General features: G+C 41.3%; 2 protein-coding genes across 2 annotated transcripts in view; one reads left to right on the forward strand and one right to left on the reverse strand.

Annotated features, from left to right (window-relative positions):
- Window positions 1-13,630, reverse strand: part of rngtt (RNA guanylyltransferase and 5'-phosphatase) — a 70,381-nt gene extending 56,751 nt beyond the window's left edge. The window contains exons 1-8 of the mRNA XM_080833691.1: window positions 13,238-13,630; window positions 12,303-12,412; window positions 12,081-12,184; window positions 11,014-11,102; window positions 4,449-4,524; window positions 3,151-3,400; window positions 2,236-2,345; window positions 1,453-1,554 (exon numbers count right to left, since the gene is read on the reverse strand). Coding sequence (XP_080689817.1) covers window positions 1,453-1,554; window positions 2,236-2,345; window positions 3,151-3,400; window positions 4,449-4,524; window positions 11,014-11,102; window positions 12,081-12,184; window positions 12,303-12,412; window positions 13,238-13,301 — 905 coding nt within the window. The 5' untranslated portion in view covers window positions 13,302-13,630. The remainder of the gene's footprint in view (window positions 1-1,452; window positions 1,555-2,235; window positions 2,346-3,150; window positions 3,401-4,448; window positions 4,525-11,013; window positions 11,103-12,080; window positions 12,185-12,302; window positions 12,413-13,237) is intronic.
- Window positions 13,631-18,063: 4,433 nt separating this feature from the next.
- Window positions 18,064-20,908, forward strand: pnrc1 (proline-rich nuclear receptor coactivator 1). The gene is made up of 2 exons (XM_080833754.1): window positions 18,064-18,762; window positions 19,485-20,908. Exons 1-2 carry the CDS (start codon window positions 18,349-18,351, stop codon window positions 19,938-19,940), a joined length of 870 nt encoding a protein of 289 aa, XP_080689880.1. The 5' UTR covers window positions 18,064-18,348; the 3' UTR covers window positions 19,941-20,908.
- Window positions 20,909-21,168: the final 260 nt, after the last annotated feature.

Here is a 21,168-nt window from a genome sequence, read left to right on the forward strand (position 1 = left end):
CTGACATCACACTATTTCCAATAATGTACCCACAAGTACATGTCATGTTTACTGAGTAGTCTGTATTCTTTCCCATCTTCCCCTCAGAATGTGACCTGTCACTGTGTCACTCAGCCTTCACCTCAGAATGTGAGATGTCACTGTTGCACTCTCACTGTGAGCAATGCATCAGAGTGTCTCATCTGTGAGCTAGAGAGGGTGACACCTTTTCCATGAAGCAAAAAAGCCATTTTCCATCCTATACCACTGTCACCAGAAGGCAGAGACAATTCTGGCCAGTCAACTGTCATGACAGAATGTCATCGATGAGAGCAGTGTGTGAGGAAATAAGATTTAACACTGGCAGACCGGTCTGCTGCGTAGCACTGATCAACTGTCTGAACACCAAATTGATAGTTATAATGGCGAATATTTGTGGATGCACCCTGTTCGTCAAACTGAACAGAACACAGTCATTATCTATGCGCGTCATTCAACGAGTTCCACTGTCTGAGAAAGCTCTGACATGGCAGAAAAGATTTATCTAAGTGTCATGTAGAAATGAGGTTTGCTGTGACACCATGAGGAGTCTGGGAAAAAGAATGGTGAGCATCTATTCCTCAGGGGGGGATGATGAATGGCTTCTCTGATCATGGCAACAGGCAGCTCAAAATGAGATGGCACAAGGGCTCGTTTCGAACTTCATTGGGAACAGTACGACAATGCGCAGAAGCCATCTTTTTGTATCCACGGTTAAGGGCAATATGACTGCACATATGCCCAAAAACAAATGTAGCGTATGTGTTCCATGTTGCATCATGTGCCAACATACACAGCTCCTTATAGCAAGACTAAATGGATTCAGAAGGATTAGAATTGGAACTAAAAATCACCAGCGTGCCCTGAATAACAAGACACATGCATGCACATTTTCTCAAGTTCAACAATATACAGAAACACCTTACAGTGACAAGAACACGGTTGGTATTCTGCAAATCTTCAAACAGGCTTATAGAATCTCAGCCCATCTGCAGACTCTCCCATCTGAACCAACAGGTTAGTCAGACAGAACCAGAGAGACAGACACACGGAACACAGAGAATGATAGCAAGCTGAAAGCCACCTGCTTTCTAAGGGAAAAATAGTTATACCTTTATTTTCTTCAATGTAATAAATGAATCTGTGACCTTCTGCTGAGATTGGTCATTTGTTGTAGCATTTTATGTCAAAACAGCACTATTTCATTTTCTGAAAAATAGAGGGGGGATGTGAAAAAAGTGGATGCTGAAGTGGATGAACTACTACTCTCCCTTGTGTGGAAGAGCAGACCACACTCAACATGAAGGAGCTCTGCACCACAACCTCATACAGTGTCAGAAACGGATTGGCTTATCAGGGCTGATGAGACTGGAGGCTGGAGGACAGCCTGGCAGCAGCAGCCTTATGACCATGGGAAAAGAGTCCAAGACTTACCGTGTTCCGTCAGCCTTCCAGCTGACCTTATAGGCATTCTGTTTGATGAAATTAAGGTTCCGTTCGTCCATGGAGACAGGCTGGGCACCTGGAAAACCAGATCTAACAAGCACAGGTGCAGAAACACACACACACACACACACACACACACACACACACACACACACACAGTAAAGGATTGCAATTGAGTAGAGGCAAACAGCTATAAGACAACAGCATGCAAACAGAGGGATGACAGCTAGAGTTATTGCCTTGCTGACCTCGCCACTTATTTTGTCACAAATGCTTTGTCAGCCTGAAGCTAAAGCAACTTATTCCTGCAGGAGAGAATTACCATCACCTCTCAAAACTACGAGTCGAAATTTGAATGAAACAGATGGATTAGTTTGGTGTTCTGTTCTGCTCTCCATCCACACACACACACACACACACACACACACACACACACACACACACACACACACACACACACACACACACACACACACACACACACACACACACACACACACACACACACACACACACACACACACACACACACACACACACACACACACACACACACACACACACACACACTGTAAGCACCATTTTTTTTCTTGTGCATTAGAATGCAGCAGAGGATGTCTGTGCAGTATTTCTGTTCATGAGCACCTGGTGATTTGTATGTGGAGTGAAGCTGAATGAGTCATGCATTTTCTCTCTCAGACACACACACACACACACACACACACACACACACACACACACACACACACACACTATAGATCTAAAGCCTACCTCTCCCACTCTGCAAACTCTTGACACTTCCTCTGGATCTCCCCCAGCCTGGGCTGCTCAGTGACCTGTATGACCCCTTTCACCGACTGCCCTTCCAAGAAGATGGCACCCTTTGGAAGACATTGTACCGGGGAGATCAGGGGAAAAAGTCTGATAAACTTGTTTCAACTTGGAGTGTTTTGCAAGTGCACCAGCTCCCACATTCAAACAACGTACCAGCTGCTTCCCCTGGGCTCACAGGAAACACAGACCAGCAGGAGGCCAGGAGGAGGAGAGGAGGAGGAGGAGGAGGAGGAGGAGGAGGAGGGAGTCTAAAATGATTACAGCTAACAGCACTCCTCTCAGCAGCCCTTAATACGTTTTTGATGATTTACTACCTGTGTGATGACTATCCTATCACGGAGACTTTCTTGAAGAGAATGCCACCATGCATATCTATAAGAAGCTTCCAGTAAGCGGAGTGTAAGAAGTTTCCAGTAAATGGAGTGAAAGGAGTGATGCGAGAGTTGTTGTTACCAGACATTCAAACAAACTGCCAACGCCAACTCTTATACCTTCCTCTCTTACACCTTCCTCTTCCTCTCTTACTCTCTTCCTCTCTTACACCTTCCTCTTCCTCTCCTACTCCTACACCTTCCTCTCTTACTCTCCTACTCTTACACCTTCCTCTCTTACACCTTCCTCATCCTCTCCTACTCTTACACCTTCCTCTCTTACACCTTCATCTTCCTCTCTTACACCTTCCTCATCCTCTCCTACTCTTACACCTTCCTCTCTTACACCTTCCTCTTCCTCTCTTACACCTGTACACTGGTGGATGAAAATCTTTCCACTCAGGAAAGCACTTTTCTGTTTGCAACCACAAGTGTACACAGAAAATCAAAGCCCACACGCAGACATGAATTGTTGTCTTACCAGTTTTAACCTTTCCTTCTTCTTCTTCCCCGAGGGTGCTGCTGAGGAGCTGGGGCCGGAGCTCTGCCCAATCACATTGCCGTCGTCATCGCAGTCTCCGTCGTCATCATCGAAGCACCAGTCAGGAAGCTCAGGGGCCGGGGGTGCGTCGTCCACCTCGCCATATCGACGGAAGAGCTCCTTGAGATAGTCAGCTTTGTAGATGCCTGGGGGTCGGGCCTGGCCGAAAGCAGCGACCGCCGCTTCAACACTGTAATGTTCACAAGAGCAGCACGTCAACAAACTCTCTGCCGTTAATGAGGACACTGCATTGACACCGCAATTATGAATGCATCATAAAGGTCAGCGCCCCCCCACTGGTAGGAGCCGTGTCTTTATCTCCGTCATTGCTGCCCTTACACGTGCTGCTTTACTAAAAACACTATTTAATTATCAAGGAGAGGTGCGAGGACACAGTGTCTTCCTTTTACACATAAGACACACTGTGAAAGGGATGCAGTGGCACAAAGTCATACTGAAGAAGATCAGGCAAGAAACCTTTTCTGTTCCCAAGGAAAAGCGTTTGGTGCTGGCTAGTGGCTACACTATCTCTTCAGGCAGCAGAGCACAGCACAGATAACCTCACACTAGCTCTCATGACATCACACATTCAGAGGCCCCCAGTTAAGGTCAGACCAATCACTATGATGGCAGCCATCCGACAAAAATCCAATCATCCTGGGAGCTACAAGGCCCTACATGAAAGCATAAAGCACTGACCCAAGAGGACTAGCAATGCACCCATTGGTCAGAGACTGGTAACCACCCAATCAGCCTGACTGGAGCCTGCTCTATGTGCTGAATAAACTCACAGACAGTCGGTAACATACTAGGAAGCATTACAATCATGTGGAGCAAGTTTACACAATGTTTGGGGAAAGAAGAAGTGTACAATACAGTTTGAAGCAATTCTAATTTAATAAGATGCTTGATGAACCATTGACCCTTTTAGACTCATTGTGAATGCTTCCAAGTCTAAAAAGACGATACAAAATACATTTTAAGATATATCTACACCCTTCTCTGACTGTTTGGCTGAAATCCCAAAACTCGGGTGATGAAATGAAATAACCTTAGACCATTTCCTCTGCTGTCAGTGCAAGTCTAAAGGTAAAGAGTGGCATTGTCCGTCCGGGTCCCCCACCCTGTAGGCATAGCCAACAGGTTGACCGTTTCATTTTGATACAGAAACACTATCTAACAGGTTTGTTTAACCTGGAACTTACACGCATGCACGCAAACTAGCCCCAGACACATACCTCCAATCCATCTTTTCCACCAGGTATGCACAGATGAGAAACCCTGTCCGATTGAATCCATGGGTGCAGTGGACACCTGTGAGGAGACATCAAGGACATATCAATTCAGCTCAGAGGAACGGAGTTAACTCTCATCCACTGCTTCATCATGTGTTCACATACACGAGTGGGACCCAGGGCTGTGTGGCCAGCACAAGTACTCTCCCTGGGTCTTCAGTTACAGGTACACACAAGCAGTCGTTCTGCATAAATCAATACCCATCACTTCCTAGCTTGGCAGAAAAGCTGATCGAAGCCTTCATTGAAACACAAAAGGCTACAAGACATTGATTATGTGTCCTCCATGCCACACACATAGGCTCTACATCAGAGCTCTCTGCCCAGAAGGTGGCTTGGGACCCTCTTGGTGTGTCTGTGTGACGGCCAGAAAGAGATGCTGGATAACCAGGGACACGGCGCATCCATAAACCCTTGACAATAGGTCTCATATCCAGGGACACGCCGCATCCATAAACCCTTGACAATAGGTCTCATAACCAGGGACACGCCGCATCCATAAACCAAACCAACGCTCCTGGCAGATGGGAAATAAAGGGAGAACCAAAAACCATCTCAGCTCATGGGGGGTTTGAAGTGAATAGAACAGATGGAAGCATCTTCTTTCTTCTGCTTCACTTACTTGACAAAAGGTCTCATATTTCATATTTAGAGGGATAGGACAGAGCCCATCTTTTCCCAAATTCTTTCTTTGAGTGTATAGCTAGGTGCAGGTTTCCATTCATCCTGATGTAGAGAACATTTTGCAGTGGCTCTCTCTCCCAACCCGATGAGAAAAGGCAGCTAGGAGGGACCATGTCAGATACCCCTCAGGCTCTCCATCCCCACTGTGCACATTTCACAGCACCACACTGATAAGACAACAGATAATGATCAAAGGGGTGGCATCAGTAATGTCATTCATGCCGGCTCCCTGAGGCGATGGCAATTTAATTTACTGCTTGGTGCTGTGCAGATACACACCATTTGCAGGAATGCTTGCCCCAAGCCCCAGACAGTGCCCTGGCACGCCACCTGCTGTTCACAGCACAGAGATATATTTACAGACTGCACAACCACCAACACAACCTAGAGTGATGATACACCGACATACCACACAGTGCCATCCAAATGACCTCTGCAAACTTACGGGGAAATAGTGGCAGGCCTGGATTTAGTCCCATGATGCTACTTAAACCACTATGTGCCAATTCAGTTTATCTACACTTTATATTTAAACTTGAGCAATCATCTGAAGTGGTGTTGTGTGTTGATGGCTTTTATAACTTCTTAAACAGTTTTAGCTCCAGATGTAGTATCAAATTAAAGCTGCAGTGTGTATAATGTAATGGCATCTGGCAGAGAAGTTTGAATATCCCTCCCTCACCCCTTACTTCCCATGTGTGAGAATGTACGATGTCCATCTGGTGAAGTGTACGAATGACTGTAGTGTCTCAAAACCACACCATCAGACAGCCTGGGTTTCATACCTCACAAGTTACCAATCCCATACATTTATAGGAGAAGCTTTACATATCGTTAGCAGAACACTACGTCGAAACAAGAGCATAGGAGAAAACAGGTATGGCTAATTTGAATATTCATAGCTCTGCAAATCCTAAATGAGGCAAACATGTCGTAACATCCGAGTCATTTAAGGCCATGAAGGGATTATCTTTCATGTAAAAAAAATAATTAATTTTGAGGAAGAGAGATCCTATTTCAGTGGTTTAATCAATGCCAGGAAATTAACATCACCTTTAGAGTCCCAACAGCAAAGACAAATTCAAGTTCTGGCACATAAATGTAACATCACAATCCTGGTAGCAATTACATTTTAATATAGACATGGGGCCACCAAATTCAAGCTGCCCCGTAAAACATGAGAGGCTCTCTCTAGAGCCAGTGTTGTCCGTTTTAATCTACTGCAGAAAACTAGCGGCAAAACATGATAGCTTTCATGGACGATGACATGCTCCTTTGTAGATATGATGGGCGCCTTCTAAGCTCATGTAATCACAATGATTTGTAGTTAATAATACACAAATAAAACATAATTATGAATATTATATTCTATTTCTGCTACTAGATCCCCCTAAATGCCAGACACTGTACCTTTAATATTTCTATAGCAACAGGTGAATATTGAAGCCTGCTGAGGGCTCTGCTGCCTGCCGATACCTGGATCAATAAACTATTCTGAATAGAGGACTGGCTTTCAGTGTATTATAAGATGTTGTTGAAAATGAGTCTGTCATATTTCAGTATGGATGCCATTTTAAGGTCACAGTTTCGATCACTATCAAATGTCAAAAATCACCATCAGCCAGTCTCTATGCGATTACTGTAGAACTGCAATCACTAAACTTCTACTTTTCTTGTTTTTCAGCAACATCGACTACAACCAAGCAGGGAAGAAGCCACAGTTGTACACCAGGCAAGTAAATATCAAAAGTAAGTATTTACTTTAACTGTTCTATCCATGTAACACATGTATTTGTATGACTGCCTGGCCATGCAGCACCTGCAGTTGTCCTTGAAGAGAATGAAAATGTGATGGATTAAAAAAAGATGAGAAAGGCAAACCCGTGTTGCTATGTCGTATTAAGTAAAAAATTATACAAGTTGGTGTTCTGGCGCCCTCTGGTGCCAAACAAGATAAGCACACAGAGAGTTGTGGCCGGTGATGTCGTCAGCATCTAAATGCATCACCATCTATTTATGATGGGCTGCGGTAGTTCTTTCAGTCAATGATGGAATAGGCTTAGTGCAACATTTACTACACGGTGAATCCTCTAAAAGACGGGAATTGCATTTCCCCTGCACTCTCAATGTACATATACACCTGTTGGGTAATCTCATTAAGGGGGCAAGAGAAGGGAGGGGAGACAATCCGAAACATGGCAGATTAATTAATACATGTGTTAGGATAAGCGTGCTAACATATAGCATACATGATACATACAAACATAAAAATGGTAATAACATGATAGATAGAAAATTAATGGTGGATAAAATTGAGAGAGGGCAATCAAGTATTGTAGAACAGCTAAGTGGGTATACAGTGTGCTCATAAGGTTACTATTACAAGGGTAAGTACAGTAATGAAACAGAAAACTATGTTGATGGGGACAATTATTTACATTAGGGTTACTAGGATGGCACAGATAATGTAGATGCTTCACGGTGGGGGGGGGGGGGGTGGTTCTGAAAGTGTGGTGGGGATGGGTAGGCATAGGCAGAGCGTTTCTGCAAGTAGATCAGGTGGAGCGACTACAGCAGCATCCCACAGCAACCAGAGACCTCATGCTATATGGAACTGTCCTAAGTTTGATATGGCATCATATGGTATCATATGGCATTCAGCTTGCACAGGGAGCCTTGCAGAAAAGGTAGGTACAGAATCTCTTATCAGTTCGTCTTGTTTTTCGTGATTCCGCAATTTGCAAATTCAACACAAAATCAGCTCATTTCTCCATGCGATTTGCTGTTAAATTGCAGCGTCTTTATGCTTCTCCTGGCCTCCTGATAGTGGTATATGGTCAAGTGCAGTCTTTTGAAGGGTAATACGAGTAGAAAATCAGCGAAGTAAGGCCAGTGATGGTCAGCACATTCTGAAAACTCGTGTTTTCTGTTCAGTTTTCTTTAAACAATAATATATATAACAAGTAACATACGTTGCTAAAAATATTGCAATACTATACCGGAAAATATTAAAATACTAGGAAATTGTCCAACTAATCTATCATGGAGATACAATATATTGTCCAAGAGCCCAATCCTGAAGATTGAATTTTCACCATTTCTGTAGAAACAGCCACAGTGTGAAACATGGCTCTTTAGCCTTATTTGGGCAGAGTTATTTAAGCTATTTTTTCAAGAGATTTATACTGTTTCTAGTAATTTTCTGAATGTCAATCTGATCCATCAGAGTTAAGCTGGGGGTGTATAGTTCTCTCCCATGACTAGATACTAGCAACCTAGTCTTACTAGCAGAACACCTTTGATTTATAGTTCTCTCCCATGACTAGATACAAGCAACCTAGTCTTACTAGCAGAACACCTTTGATTTATAGTTCTCTCCCATGACTAGATACTAGCAGCCTAGTCTAACTAGCAGAAGACCTTTGATTTATAGTTCTCTCCCATGACTAGATACTAGCAGCCTAGTCTAACTAGCAGAAGACCTTTGCTTTATAGTTCTCTCCCATGACTAGATACTAGTAGCCTAGTCTTACTAGCAGAAGACATTTGATTTATAGTTCTCTCCCATTACTAGATACTAGTAGCCTAGTCCTACTAGCAGAAGACCTTTGTAACTAGAAGACATTTTTGGAAGAAGCTCCTCCTGTGTCTGTGTGATACACACCAGAGATTCAGGCCAAGGGTGAAGATGTTAAGTGATGTGATGAAAATAATGAATGGCTAACAGGCAGAGCCTTAGTGATGCCATTACCAGTAAGCTTATTATACCTGTTGCTTGTGCCTACGTTTACAACTTTTAAGCTGTATGTATTTTATAACTCACGTTAGTGTCCGTGCCATCCAACACAGAAAATAAAAGTAAAATTTCCAATAGTGATTCAGTGTACACCATATGAGCCCCTTCTTGACAACTGTGGGCAGATATTTTGGTGATAGTTGCAGCAGAAAAGAGGAAAACTGCATCAAAAGAAACAAATTGTAGGTGATGTATGTAGGTTTGTATGGTTTTTTTTGAATGACGGTCTTGAGGATTTGGATCACTGAACAAATCTATTCATTCCTTTAACAGGCATACTACAAGGAACGTTCAAACTCGCTAAGCCACCCCCTAGGGCATTGGTCGCCAACCGGTAGATCGCGATCAAAGTGTCGATCTCTGAGACATTCCCTGTCGCTCTCCAAAATTAAATTAAAAATAAATTAAGAAACACATTTCGAAAGTGTATTCTGAAATGTTCTCCGCCTGATTCATGAAGGCCTTAAAATGGGTTCTTACACAGCCGAAGTGTTCTCAGGAGGATTCTTAAATTGAACGCTCGTTATCGTGAACCTAGATTAACATACAGAAACGCATCGCCAGCTCCTTATAAGAGCATGCGACTGCAGAGACGTGTGCACAATCGACAGACTCCACAGGCAACGCGAAAGCAGCTTCATAGTGATTCAAATAATGCGAAAACAAAGCAGAAAGCAAGCACCGGTGAAGTAAACTGAGACCTAACTTCACCGGTGCAGAGGTGCAGATACTGTTGTAGAATGTAGATGTGTCCATTCTATTCCATTGTGCCTATATCCACTCAATTGAGTTTAGTGCTTATTTATCCACTTACAATTGCAGTGTTCGTGTGTAGTGCCTTTGTTTATTTTATGACAATATAACATTTATAAATAGGCATAAGACAGAACATGAAAATAATATTCTATCCTGTTTGAACTTCAAAGCGTCATCAAGTTTAGGCGCCTTGCGCTGAAAAGTAGAGAATATTGCAAGTTTTAAGCGCACATTAAAAAAACACTAGAAAGACGCAACGCGCAGCGGATAAAATACGCACACGCAAGGCGCGCCATACCAAAGGAAACAATGGTATTGCTTGCATCACGTTTTTACAAACGCGTTTGGTGTGTTTCAGCCCTACCACTGCATTACTGCTGTTTTTTGTGCGCTATCGTAGGAGCAGTATACTACAAGAAGACATGCTTTTCTGTGGAGAGCTACCAACTTGAACCACTGCCCAGGAATGCTTGGTGCTATTTATGTTGATAATAGATTGTAGAAACAGATTTAAATCATCATTTTGAATTATTTGAATCATTATTTGGACCTATTCAAACCTATTTATTCGAATCATATTTTATATGTTTGTATGTCTGAAGCAACATCTTAATAAGGCCTAGCTGAGTAGTCTTGTTAGCAAGTTTCAAAATTTGTTTTGTGTGCATGTTCTCTTTTGGGTCTATTCTGGTTTTATTTACTTGCTTGTTTGCTGTGCACAAATAGGCATAGGCCTACTGCAGATAAGTTCCTTTGTTTCAAAACTCTTTTGGATAATGAAGCCCTTTTGACTGAAAAGGCTCTGTGTGGTTTTATGTTGTTTTATGATGCACAATTGATTGATTTTCTTGTATTCATTTTAGGCTCCCAGCTGTAGCAGGTGCTGATGTTTGTGACACATAACAATCTCATATTAATTAGAATGGAATATAGATTAGCTCAAATAAGCGGGGTGTCTATTGGGCCCCACCCTGTTACAAATAGGAATAGGTGAGCCTTGGAGTAGAAAAGGTTGAGAACCCTCTGTTAAGTGTGTTCTTGGTCACATCAATTTGAAAGCTGGACCAAAGTGTTTCATTTCATTCAATTACAATTAGGCCAAATAAAAAGTTAAGTTGCAAGTACAGTCTGGAGTCTGGACAGTCTTTTTCTTTCAACGCCCAAATAGGTAGATCTTGCCTGTCACCAAGGCAGAGGTCGGTGATCTTGGGCCTAAAAAGGTTGGTGATACAGACATGCAAAAAGGAGGAACATGGAATGAGCCACTCTTACCAATCAGTTCTGTGGGATTTCTCTCCATGAAGTGTTCGCACCACCGGATAAATAGCCCAGTGACCTCGACTGTGGGGCACTCACCATGGCTAGATGGAGGAGACAGAAAAGGAAACAGGATCACCTCTCAAATGAAACCGGTTTGGGGCCAGACACAGCCTGCTGTTTCAATCTTTTATACACCTTTCATACATTTCTAAAATAATTAAACTTGTTTGCAAATTGATAAGACCAGCAATCACACAAATGTTGTGCATAATTAGTTGTGGAACGCATTATGTTATGTTCTGGTCTCGAGATTAAGTTGGTTAAGGTTTTTTTTATTATTTTTGTATAACTGATTCGTTCTACTTCAATTAATGTCAATGTATTGTTAATGATTTATCTGCAGTAGCAGAGTATTACTTACCTTAACCCTGCACATCAAATAAGAGAATGAATGCAATACACAGATATATCTTTACAGTAAGTCTGTTCCTGCTAGGTTGTTGCCCCAAGGCAGTTGCAGTGGCAGCTAAGGTGTAACTAGGCTAGTTACATTGGTTGCTACAGTGTTCACCCTGAGATAGTTGCCATGATGGTTGCTCAGACCGTATTATTGAAGGTGAAGTGATTGCTATATTGGTTGCATTGGATGTGGGACATGATGGTGTGGTTAAAGTTGTTTGACGAAGAAAAAGAGAGAGGCAAACACAGTGAGACCATTCTACCATTCACTTCAAAGGGGAAATGGAGTGATGCTAAACAACAATAGTGTGATAACAAGTGCTTGCATGATGAGGCATTAAAGGTTAGTCTGTGATTCTAATCAAACACATTTTTGTCAAATTCAGTCAATTGCTACCTGCAGTCCTCTAACTGTCCGTTCAGTGTGGCACTCAAAGAGTAGCAGGTTCTTAATAATAAACCCAGAAAGTAGACCCTCATCCAATAACTGTTAAGATATGCATGCACCCAACAAATAAATAGCTTGTATGCAAAAATGTATTAAGTAGTTCATATGAACTATTTAAACATAATGTTTGGTAAACACCCCACAGAGTTTACACTTTATACTGTAGGCTTACCCTCTGCACTGCAGTTTGAAATATTTGATCCCTTCTTTTTCAATGTCATTGCGCTCATAAAACCGAGTAGTGTTGGTCAGATCGATGAGCAATCCCATTTTGACCTAAAATGTAAAACATTCACTTTAATTATTACAACTGATAACAAGGCAAAGCTATTTTTTTTTACTACATCAACCAATAACTTGCATATAGGAAAGAGAAAATATTTTTTTAAGCTACCTTTAGACTCTTCAGATAGTTAGACAACATGCTTGGATGAAATCTGTTTTCTTCTGGGACTTGGTCATCATATCTAGATCCCAACATCGTTTTCAGGGGAAGGAATTTTCCTTAAAAATAAAAAAAATAAAAACTTTACATTACACAAAAGCATGCCTTCACCTCCGTCTAATCTGGGAAGTAAGACATTTTGATATCTAAGCCAGGATAGATGCCTTTGGGTACCAAATACATAAACAAAAGTAAGTTACTTTACACACTGATCACACACCATCAAGTGTCAGATGTCATTTCCTGTGTGCGTTTACGTCACAGTTAAAGCGAAAACAACACCAGAGAATTTATAAATGGGTAACATAGATAACACAATCCAGTCAATAAACAACTAGTAGCCTATACTTGTAACAGTAGGCCTACGCGCCAAATTCACACACGCAATGACAAATATATATCAGTCAGATAAATGGGTTTGACAGTGAAAGTAGTAAATGGGCTATCCTGGTTATTGAAGAGAGAGAGTTGGGCATTTGGAAGTTAACCAACACTGTCTGTACAATTAGTTAGCAAGCTGTCTAACGTTACTTAACACCTACCAGGTGCTACTATCTTTACAGATAAGTAACTTTAGCTACCATTAAGCTTGTTGACACTTAGCTTACCAAGATTACATAGTTAACAGCTAGCCAGCTTTGCGAGACTACTGGGCAGTAAGATTACACACTTGCATACAAAAGCGTTAGTTAACGTTACTCATCCCAGCAGCTTAAAGAAGCAAAATACTTACCTAGCTGTTAAATGTTACGTTAGCAAGCAATAATAAGTTACATTCGCCAAATTAGTTAGATCTGCTAGCTAGGAGCTTGCTAGCTAACTAACGTCACTCAAGTGGCTAGCTAGCACGAGTTTGTTGTGTATGTTGTTATCATTTTTTGTACCTGCTACGGGCTGCCCTCTTCTTGGACAATTCCGCCATCGCGGAGGTGGTCCTGTATGTGACATTATATCGGCGTTCTTCTGAGGTCCAGCAGACAGAAGCTCACGTCAAAGCAGACCTCCAAAGGTTTAGCCCAGCATCAGTGCGATGGTCCACAGGAGAGGGTACTACAGCGTAGGCTGTAGCTCTCCTGTGGTCTGCCGTCTGGGCCTCTTAATTCTTTAGTCAAATAAATAACGGACTACTAAACGTTTCTACTTTTTCTAAGTAAATGTTGTTGAGTATTATTGTTCCTGTTTGTTTTTTTAGCTCTGTTACCCCTCAAATTCAGTAATAAGGCCGATTCATCAGCTCTCTAAACTCACCATCTGCGATGTCTACCAATGAACTACAATGCAATTCGCCATGTTAATCCCACAGTGCAATGCGTTGCTTCTTACGGTCTGCAGTAATGTGTAACGGCCACTAGGGAAACCAGAGCAGGTCAGAGAAGGTTACTAAACGCAGTAAGGAGTGTTGGTCTAAAACTAGCAAGTTAACAACCGAAAAGGCATTCAGAAACTAGTGGTGGGCGATACTGCAAAATTTGGTATCGATCCGATACCAAGTATTTATAGGGTCAATATCGCCGATACCGATACCGATACGATACTTTTACTTAAAAAAATACTTTTGTGTAGGGAAGAACAGTATGTAATTTTTTTTTTCATCAAGACAATGCAAAACCACATTCAGCACAGATTTCAAAGACATGGCTGAGGAAGAAGAGTGTTTGGGTGTTGGACTAGCCATGCCTGCAGTCCTGACTTGTCCCCAAAAAAGAATTTGTGGAGCATTTTGAAATGCAATATGGGACAAGGGGGACCCTGCACTAATGCTCGCTTTAAGACTTGTTTGCTGGACGAATGGGACAAAAGGGACAAAGTTACACCTGAAATGTATTCTCATTTGGTGTCCCTAAACAACTTTTAAGTGTTTTTTAAATGTGTTGCAAACACTGAAATTGTATTAAGTGTTTATTTTGAAAAAACAATCAAATTCATCAGTTAAAACATCAAATAATGTGCTGTTGCTTTGTTTTCAATACTACACAGGTCAAAGAGAATTTACAAATAACTGTTTTTGCTTTTAATGTCCATTTAATAGGCCTATATTGTTCCAACTTTTTCTGGTTTGGGATTGTAGATAACACGTCTCAATGGGTTGCTATAATAGGGCTACACTTTGACAACAAAAGTGTGTGATTGCTAAAAAACATCCACGTTTGTTTTCTAATAGCCTATCAATAAACGCGGACTTTCCACATTTGCAGGAGCATAGCCTAATGTTAAAAAGGCACGCAGGACAGGTGACATGTAGCCTAGGTGTAAATGTAAAAATTAAAGTTAGGTTGTTCTCAGTTTCGCAATGTTATGTTTGAGCAATCACACTACTAATACTGAATATATATATATGACATGACTAAAATATTATTAGCCTACTCTTACTATAAGCTACTGTCTGGCTCTCTGAAAAGATTCGGCCAACGAACTCTGTCTCTGTGCCGGGGGTCTGGGTGCATTTTCCTCCTCTCTCCGTTTTAGTAGTTCGGCATTTTCCTTGTGATGTGTTTTTAGGTGTTTGTGGAGGTTGGTAGCGTTGCCACAATATCGTATGCTCTTTTTGCAAGTGTCACAACTTGCAGTAGAATCATTCTCTGATGTAAAATAGCTCCAAACAGCGCTTTGCTTCCTCTCAGCCATGTCTCTCATTCAAAGTGCGACGCTGCTCTTCTACGTGTTGCGTCAATGAGTCACGTGACGGCATGACAACGAATCACAGCAGAGCAGCATGAGGCGGAGGAAGAGCAAAGCGTGATATGAGAGCAGCGTTTGCCCAGGATTGTAGGGGAGTCTAGGAGACACGAGCAAAGTATAGTGAACGTAGAGGAGATAATTAAATTAAATGATCGATCCCATTACAATTGTATCGATCCGATACCAATACCAGCGTTGGCATCGATAGTATCGATACTTATATCGATCCGCCCACCCCTATCAGAAACCTTGCGAACACCATCGACAGCCCAGTGCATATGATTAAAGCTGGCACACATGCTCACGTTTTTGGCAATGTTTCGCCATCGCCTGAAAGTTTCCTAAAATACGTTTTACGAATCCGACTTACATTAGGGCCTACCACTGCACACTCACAACCTTACAGATAATGTATAGAAGTTGTACTAGCATTTGTATTCAAAGTTTACACTTAAGTACTCACCGTTTAACAATACAACTTCCACAAGTTACAGATTGTCTTCGTACAACATTTACAACATTGGCGCGCGATGGCATTTCTTATTAAGGTGAATTCAGGTATATTGGGACATCAGGTAATTTGGGACAGCATAAGGAAAAGGGAATTTACTTCTGCCAGGAAAAGGCTATATGGGGTATGAGCAGTAGTAACATTGGCGGCAATAGTGGTCATTAGTACAGATATGATATAGGTATATGCAAAGTGCAGATGCAGTGCTCAGACTTTGTACAAAAACATATTTCACATATTTTGGAAGTTTTCTTTTTTATTCTGAACCTTGTAAACAGAGGTGTTTGGTCCACATAGGTGAGTTTAGCATTCAGAAACTGTTTGTGGTTTCTACACTAATAATAATAACTTAGAAAGTGACACTAATCTTCACCTAGAGCACTATGCATATTGATGAGAGAGGTGTAAACACATTGGGACACCTCAGTCAAAGGTGTAAACATTTTGGGACACCTCAGTCAAAGACAATGGCCAGGGTGATTTACACGTCTTTGTGTGTTTTTGTGAGTGTGTATTTTCTATTTCTATTTCTTTCAATAACTAAATAAATTATATTGCTTGACCGTGCAGCTATTTGTCTGTTTTGTTACCGACTTTCAACCACGAGAATGAGTAAGATCTTCAATAAGTGTCTCAACAACGTTTATCGTTACTTGTTACCGACTTTTAACCACGAAAATGAGTAAAAGCTTTAATAAGAGTCTCAACCACGTTTATAGTAGGCTATGTGCGCAGTCTCAACCGCGTTAGTAGGCTATGCGCCTCGAGCGACTCGTTTTGTGCGCTACGCCTCAGATCGCATGCAATGCACGTCTCATTCACCAGGTGAGGCGACTCGCATCGTGCGCTACGCCTCTGATCGCATAGCCTACTAGTTCTTACCTGTCTGACTGGAACACAGAACTACATATTTTGCATCCTGGGTAGCCAGTGTGATTGACAGGCATGTTTATGTATCCTGCACATGACCCTATACAATGAAAATTAATTTCAAGATGATAGCACAATGAGTTGCCTGTAGCATACCTCAGAAAGTGGAAAATTGTTCATTTTGTTGCTTTAATAAATGAATGGTTAAAGGAAAGGCCCTTTATTATATTATAATTATCATTATTATATTATTACGTTAGTGGTTGGGGATCATGTGTTTTACTTTGGTCTGTCATTTCTAAAACAGGCACTTTTTGCAGAATGTGTGAGACCTGGCCTTGGAGCCAACTGGTGCATCGCTACAGCTATACACCAGTTGTCTCCAAGGCAAAAACATCAGAGTTGTGATTTAGAATCAGTTTGTCTCCACCTCATTCAATATTTTCATACTGTGACAGCTTTTCAGCCGTTATCCCTGACTTGATCACCAAGTTAACACAACACCACAATTAAAGGAGCTCGTTTTTAAAAAATATTTTTATCAAGCAAGCAAAATACCTCCAGACACCAGTGAATTCCAGAGACATCAACCAACTTGGCAGTGGCATGGAAGAGTGAAGGCATGTCGTCACCCCCGGAACAGGGGACTTGGTATGAGAAGTGGCTCATTATCATTTAAAGGAACAAGCACTCATAACAGACGCTCTGAACAGGGCTGTTTTATACTTTAGACACTTCAACTTTGAGGGGGAAATGGATATCAGATGTCTCCTTTAAAGGTTCAGATATGTTTAGATATGTTGACGGTGTAGGCCATGGAAGAGATTTGACTTCACCCTTCAGTTCTTGGAACCATTCTATGATGTTTATGAGCAGGTAAACCTCCACTTACATGTAGCAGTCACTGGACCACCTGACTCCTATGAAATGTCTGCACCAATGGCACAACAAACAGTTTTAGTTTTTGGTCATTAATCATGTCCTGTTTTTAATATTATGTTGTTATTTTCTTTATTTGTCTCTGTTTTATTCATTTGACATGTTTTTCTTTGTATTTCTTATTATTATATGCTTTTCTATTCAGTCTTCAAACTTCTCTATGCTTTGCTTTGTAGCCTTTATCCTCCTTAAGAGTTGAAAATGAGCATAAAATGTGTGATGTAAGTAAAGTAACTTCACTAAGAGCTGTTTACGCATTGTTGAATGTTCACGTTGTCTTTCTCCAAACATAAACCTCTCCAAATGTATTAAAGAGGACAAGATGACTAATTTTGAATGTCTGTGCTTTTTTACAGAATGTGTTTCTGAACATAAAGTTATAGTTCTATACTTTTTAAAGTCCTTCTACTTTGAAGTTCTAACGGTTTAGCATCATTTTGATATGAGTCCCTGTCGTTTTATGTCACCCAAAGAGGTCCTCTACAGCAAGCATGTTAAACATTCAAAAACTCCCCCAAAATAAAATAGGAGAGCCACTCGTCCACTACGCACCTGGAAGTTGTGGAACACTATATTAAAAAAAAAAGTATCGCTCAGTGGACGTTCTTAAATGGAGTGCACATAGGGGCGTGTTTGATCTACGAAGGCTCATGAGTTCTATCTATCTGCTTTATCACCAGGAAGTGCCCCTAGCGCCATTTTCAGACTGAAAGTAAGCACGAATCTGCGCCATCTCGGAAAGTTTGACAGAGCGGACGTTTATCCTTGACATAGTGGATATTCTACTGGGTTACTTCATTGGTTTTTATCGAGAAGAGAAGCCAGTAATCTATGAAGAATTCAAAGACGGGCTTTTGCGCCGTTGAAGTAACGTTAGTGAATAAGTTTGTGTCTGAGCTAGCTAGCATAGCAAACTTAGCTAACGTTAGCTAAGAATACATATGTACAAAATTATCGCAAACACCGCAAGTGTTCACATTTAAGTGAAGGCCGTCGATGTATCCTCATCTGTTGTCAACAGATGACATCGGAATCATGCTCGGTGAATCAATTAGTCTTCATATTGAATCCAATTTCGACAACATAGAGAATAACAAGCCCACAACAGTAACTTCGCATTCTACGGGGACGAACATCAACAAAACAAGACATGCTCTGTTCAAGAAAGGTAGCCGAAGAGTGCGCTCGACAGCTTCGAATTGCCAAATCGGAAATCAGCGTTCTCAACAACAGAACCAGAAACAAGGACTGTTAAGAATTAACAACCCAATGCGTCTTGCAGACATAAACAACAACGCACTAACAGCTCGTCCGAAATCCCCTGCCCAGTCGAATGCCGAGGCTGCCACCAACAAATCTCCAGCAGCTGTGTTAAGCACCCATCTGCTCAACGCGGGGTCAAAAAAGGAGGTACGTAATTCCTGCAATAAACGAGATCCTAAGAAAGCATATGACATGGACATTTGCGTAGTGTGGCCCTTGTGAACTCTTCATGTACTGCATGTGGGCAGATATAAAACTTTGATGTCGCCTAATGCTGCTGTGTATCACTTCCAATGTGTCAATAGCCAGTACCATTAAGACATGCATTTTGCATTTTAACTGTGTTGAGTATGTTAAAACTCCACTTGATTTGATTGATTACATTTGTAAGTTTCTTTCGTGAAATAGTAGGGAACAGTTTACTTTTAATGTGTCTAACAGGCTCTAAAAAAAATGAGCTTCTTGTAGACCTGTACACCTACAGTAATGGTGTATCTCAGTAGGACAATTGGGTGCCATCTGTGCATGTTCACTCGTGTTTAAATTCCTATATTCAGTCTCCCACAAAATGTGTGCAGCAATGAAGTATTGCTTTCAGTTAAGATAGGTGTGTGGGTCAATAAACTGTATAAAGAATCCAGATACCCTAGTTAATTTAGCCTCAGCTGGTTTGGGCAGCATTAAAGAGCAGATCCAGCAGTCATATTGTTCCTGTTCTAGTGTGAAATAAAGCATTGTCTTCACTATAGGCTAAAATGTCATGGCTAACTCTCTGCACTAATGATGTTAAAATATTTGTGCACATTATCTTAAGTTGAAAGTATTTTTTCATGTTTCTCATTATTTCATGTTTCTGTCTTCATTATCAGCTGCTGAAATCAAAAACAGGAAGACCAGAGCGCTCATCTCAGCTAAGTATTCAACCCATCCACAGCCCCAGTAAATGTGAGCAGACACCACCAAATATCAGTAACCGGGGTCAGAGGAGCAAGTGTGCTGCTGGGAAAACATCTGTGAAGAAGTCTGACAGCAGTTGCGGCCAGAGGCTCCAGACCAGTTGGAAAGAGGTTCAAAGACCTCCCAGCCCTGCCGATAGTGTCATGCTTGTAAATTTAGGTCCGTCTGAGTTTGTGGCAGAAGACGACCTTAAAGATGGTGAGAAGGTATACGCAGGTGCAAAGTTCAGTGAGCCTCCATCTCCTAGTGTTCTCCCCAAGCCACCAAGGCACTGGGTCGGGGAGAACACACATCAGTGTGCCACTGACGGCCGAGAGCAAATGACTTCTCATTTAAAATCTCTGCTGAAGGTCCCAGATAAGCCATGATGGTTACATCTGGCAACAACAAATCACAATTTAAAAAATTATGCCCTGTCCTCTAGTGCTCTGATGATTTTTTTTCCCACAGGAAAATTGCCTTTTAAGAATGCTGGGACAACTTGTTGCAACAGAAAATCTTGAATTACTGGACTTCTATTTCATTGTCTTACAGTTGTGATGAACGAGTTGTCAGAAAAGGTCTAACAAAATGTGTAAATGTGTGTATTATATGTAATATATGTGTATATTTTCATGTTGTTTTAACAGAGTGAAATCTAGTTTTGTTACTGAAGCTTGAAAATGATGTATATTGCTATCAGGTGTGCTCTCGAAGTGTTATTACAACAATATACAGCCGGAGGGGCATGGAAGATGGTTTCTCACAATTTTGCACAAGGAAACCAAGGGGTCCTGTAAGTTGTGAGAAATGTGGTTGATACGTAGTAGTGTGCTGTTAACTCACTGCTGTGATATCTGCTGGCAGTGGCTGACTGGAGAGTTGCCAGTTTGAAAAGCCTATACAGTTGAATGAACATGTAAAAGGTTGCAAGGTTGGCAGTTGGATCCACTCTTCATTGAGTCCTACCTACAGGAACTGGAGCAGAGCACAACTGATCCAAAATAAGACATATTCAAAATAACAAGCACTGATGTGTCTCATTTTACCAGGACAATATGGAAAATTATGAGATTCATTTTGACCAAAATGTTTTTTTTTAATGGCCACAGATGTGGGCAGTCTACATTTGCACTGATGAGACAAGTTAAATTTTATTCTGACAATGCATTTTTTACTGAAGCTATGACAATGGTGTGTCAAGTAATTAACATATTTTGTTGCAACAAATCCAGTCTTTTGAAGGACAACTTCTATGTGAAATTAGATCATTTCCCATATTTAAATTGGCATGTGAAATTACATTTTTTTTTTTTTTACACACAAATTAACAAAATAAAGAAATTGGCTTTCCCCAGCTTGCTGTGTGTAATTGCTTTTTGTGAAGACTTCATCATATAGATGTGTATAGAAGCACCGTCCTGCACCAGAACTTGAAGGTTAAGCCTATGACGGCTAGATTCTAGCTTGTTTGTCTACTCCGTCTTGATTATACTTTGAGCGTCTGGGAGGTATCGTGGGCCAAAATAGACGTCACCTCTATTCAGCTGTGTATTCAGCAACGCTTGTTAGGCTATTTGTTTTGGTCATCTAAGGAGCAGTTATGTGCTATAATAT

Source organism: Sprattus sprattus, assembly GCF_963457725.1.
Source record: "Sprattus sprattus genome assembly, chromosome: 2".
NCBI classification, from domain to species: domain Eukaryota; kingdom Metazoa; phylum Chordata; class Actinopteri; order Clupeiformes; family Clupeidae; genus Sprattus; species Sprattus sprattus.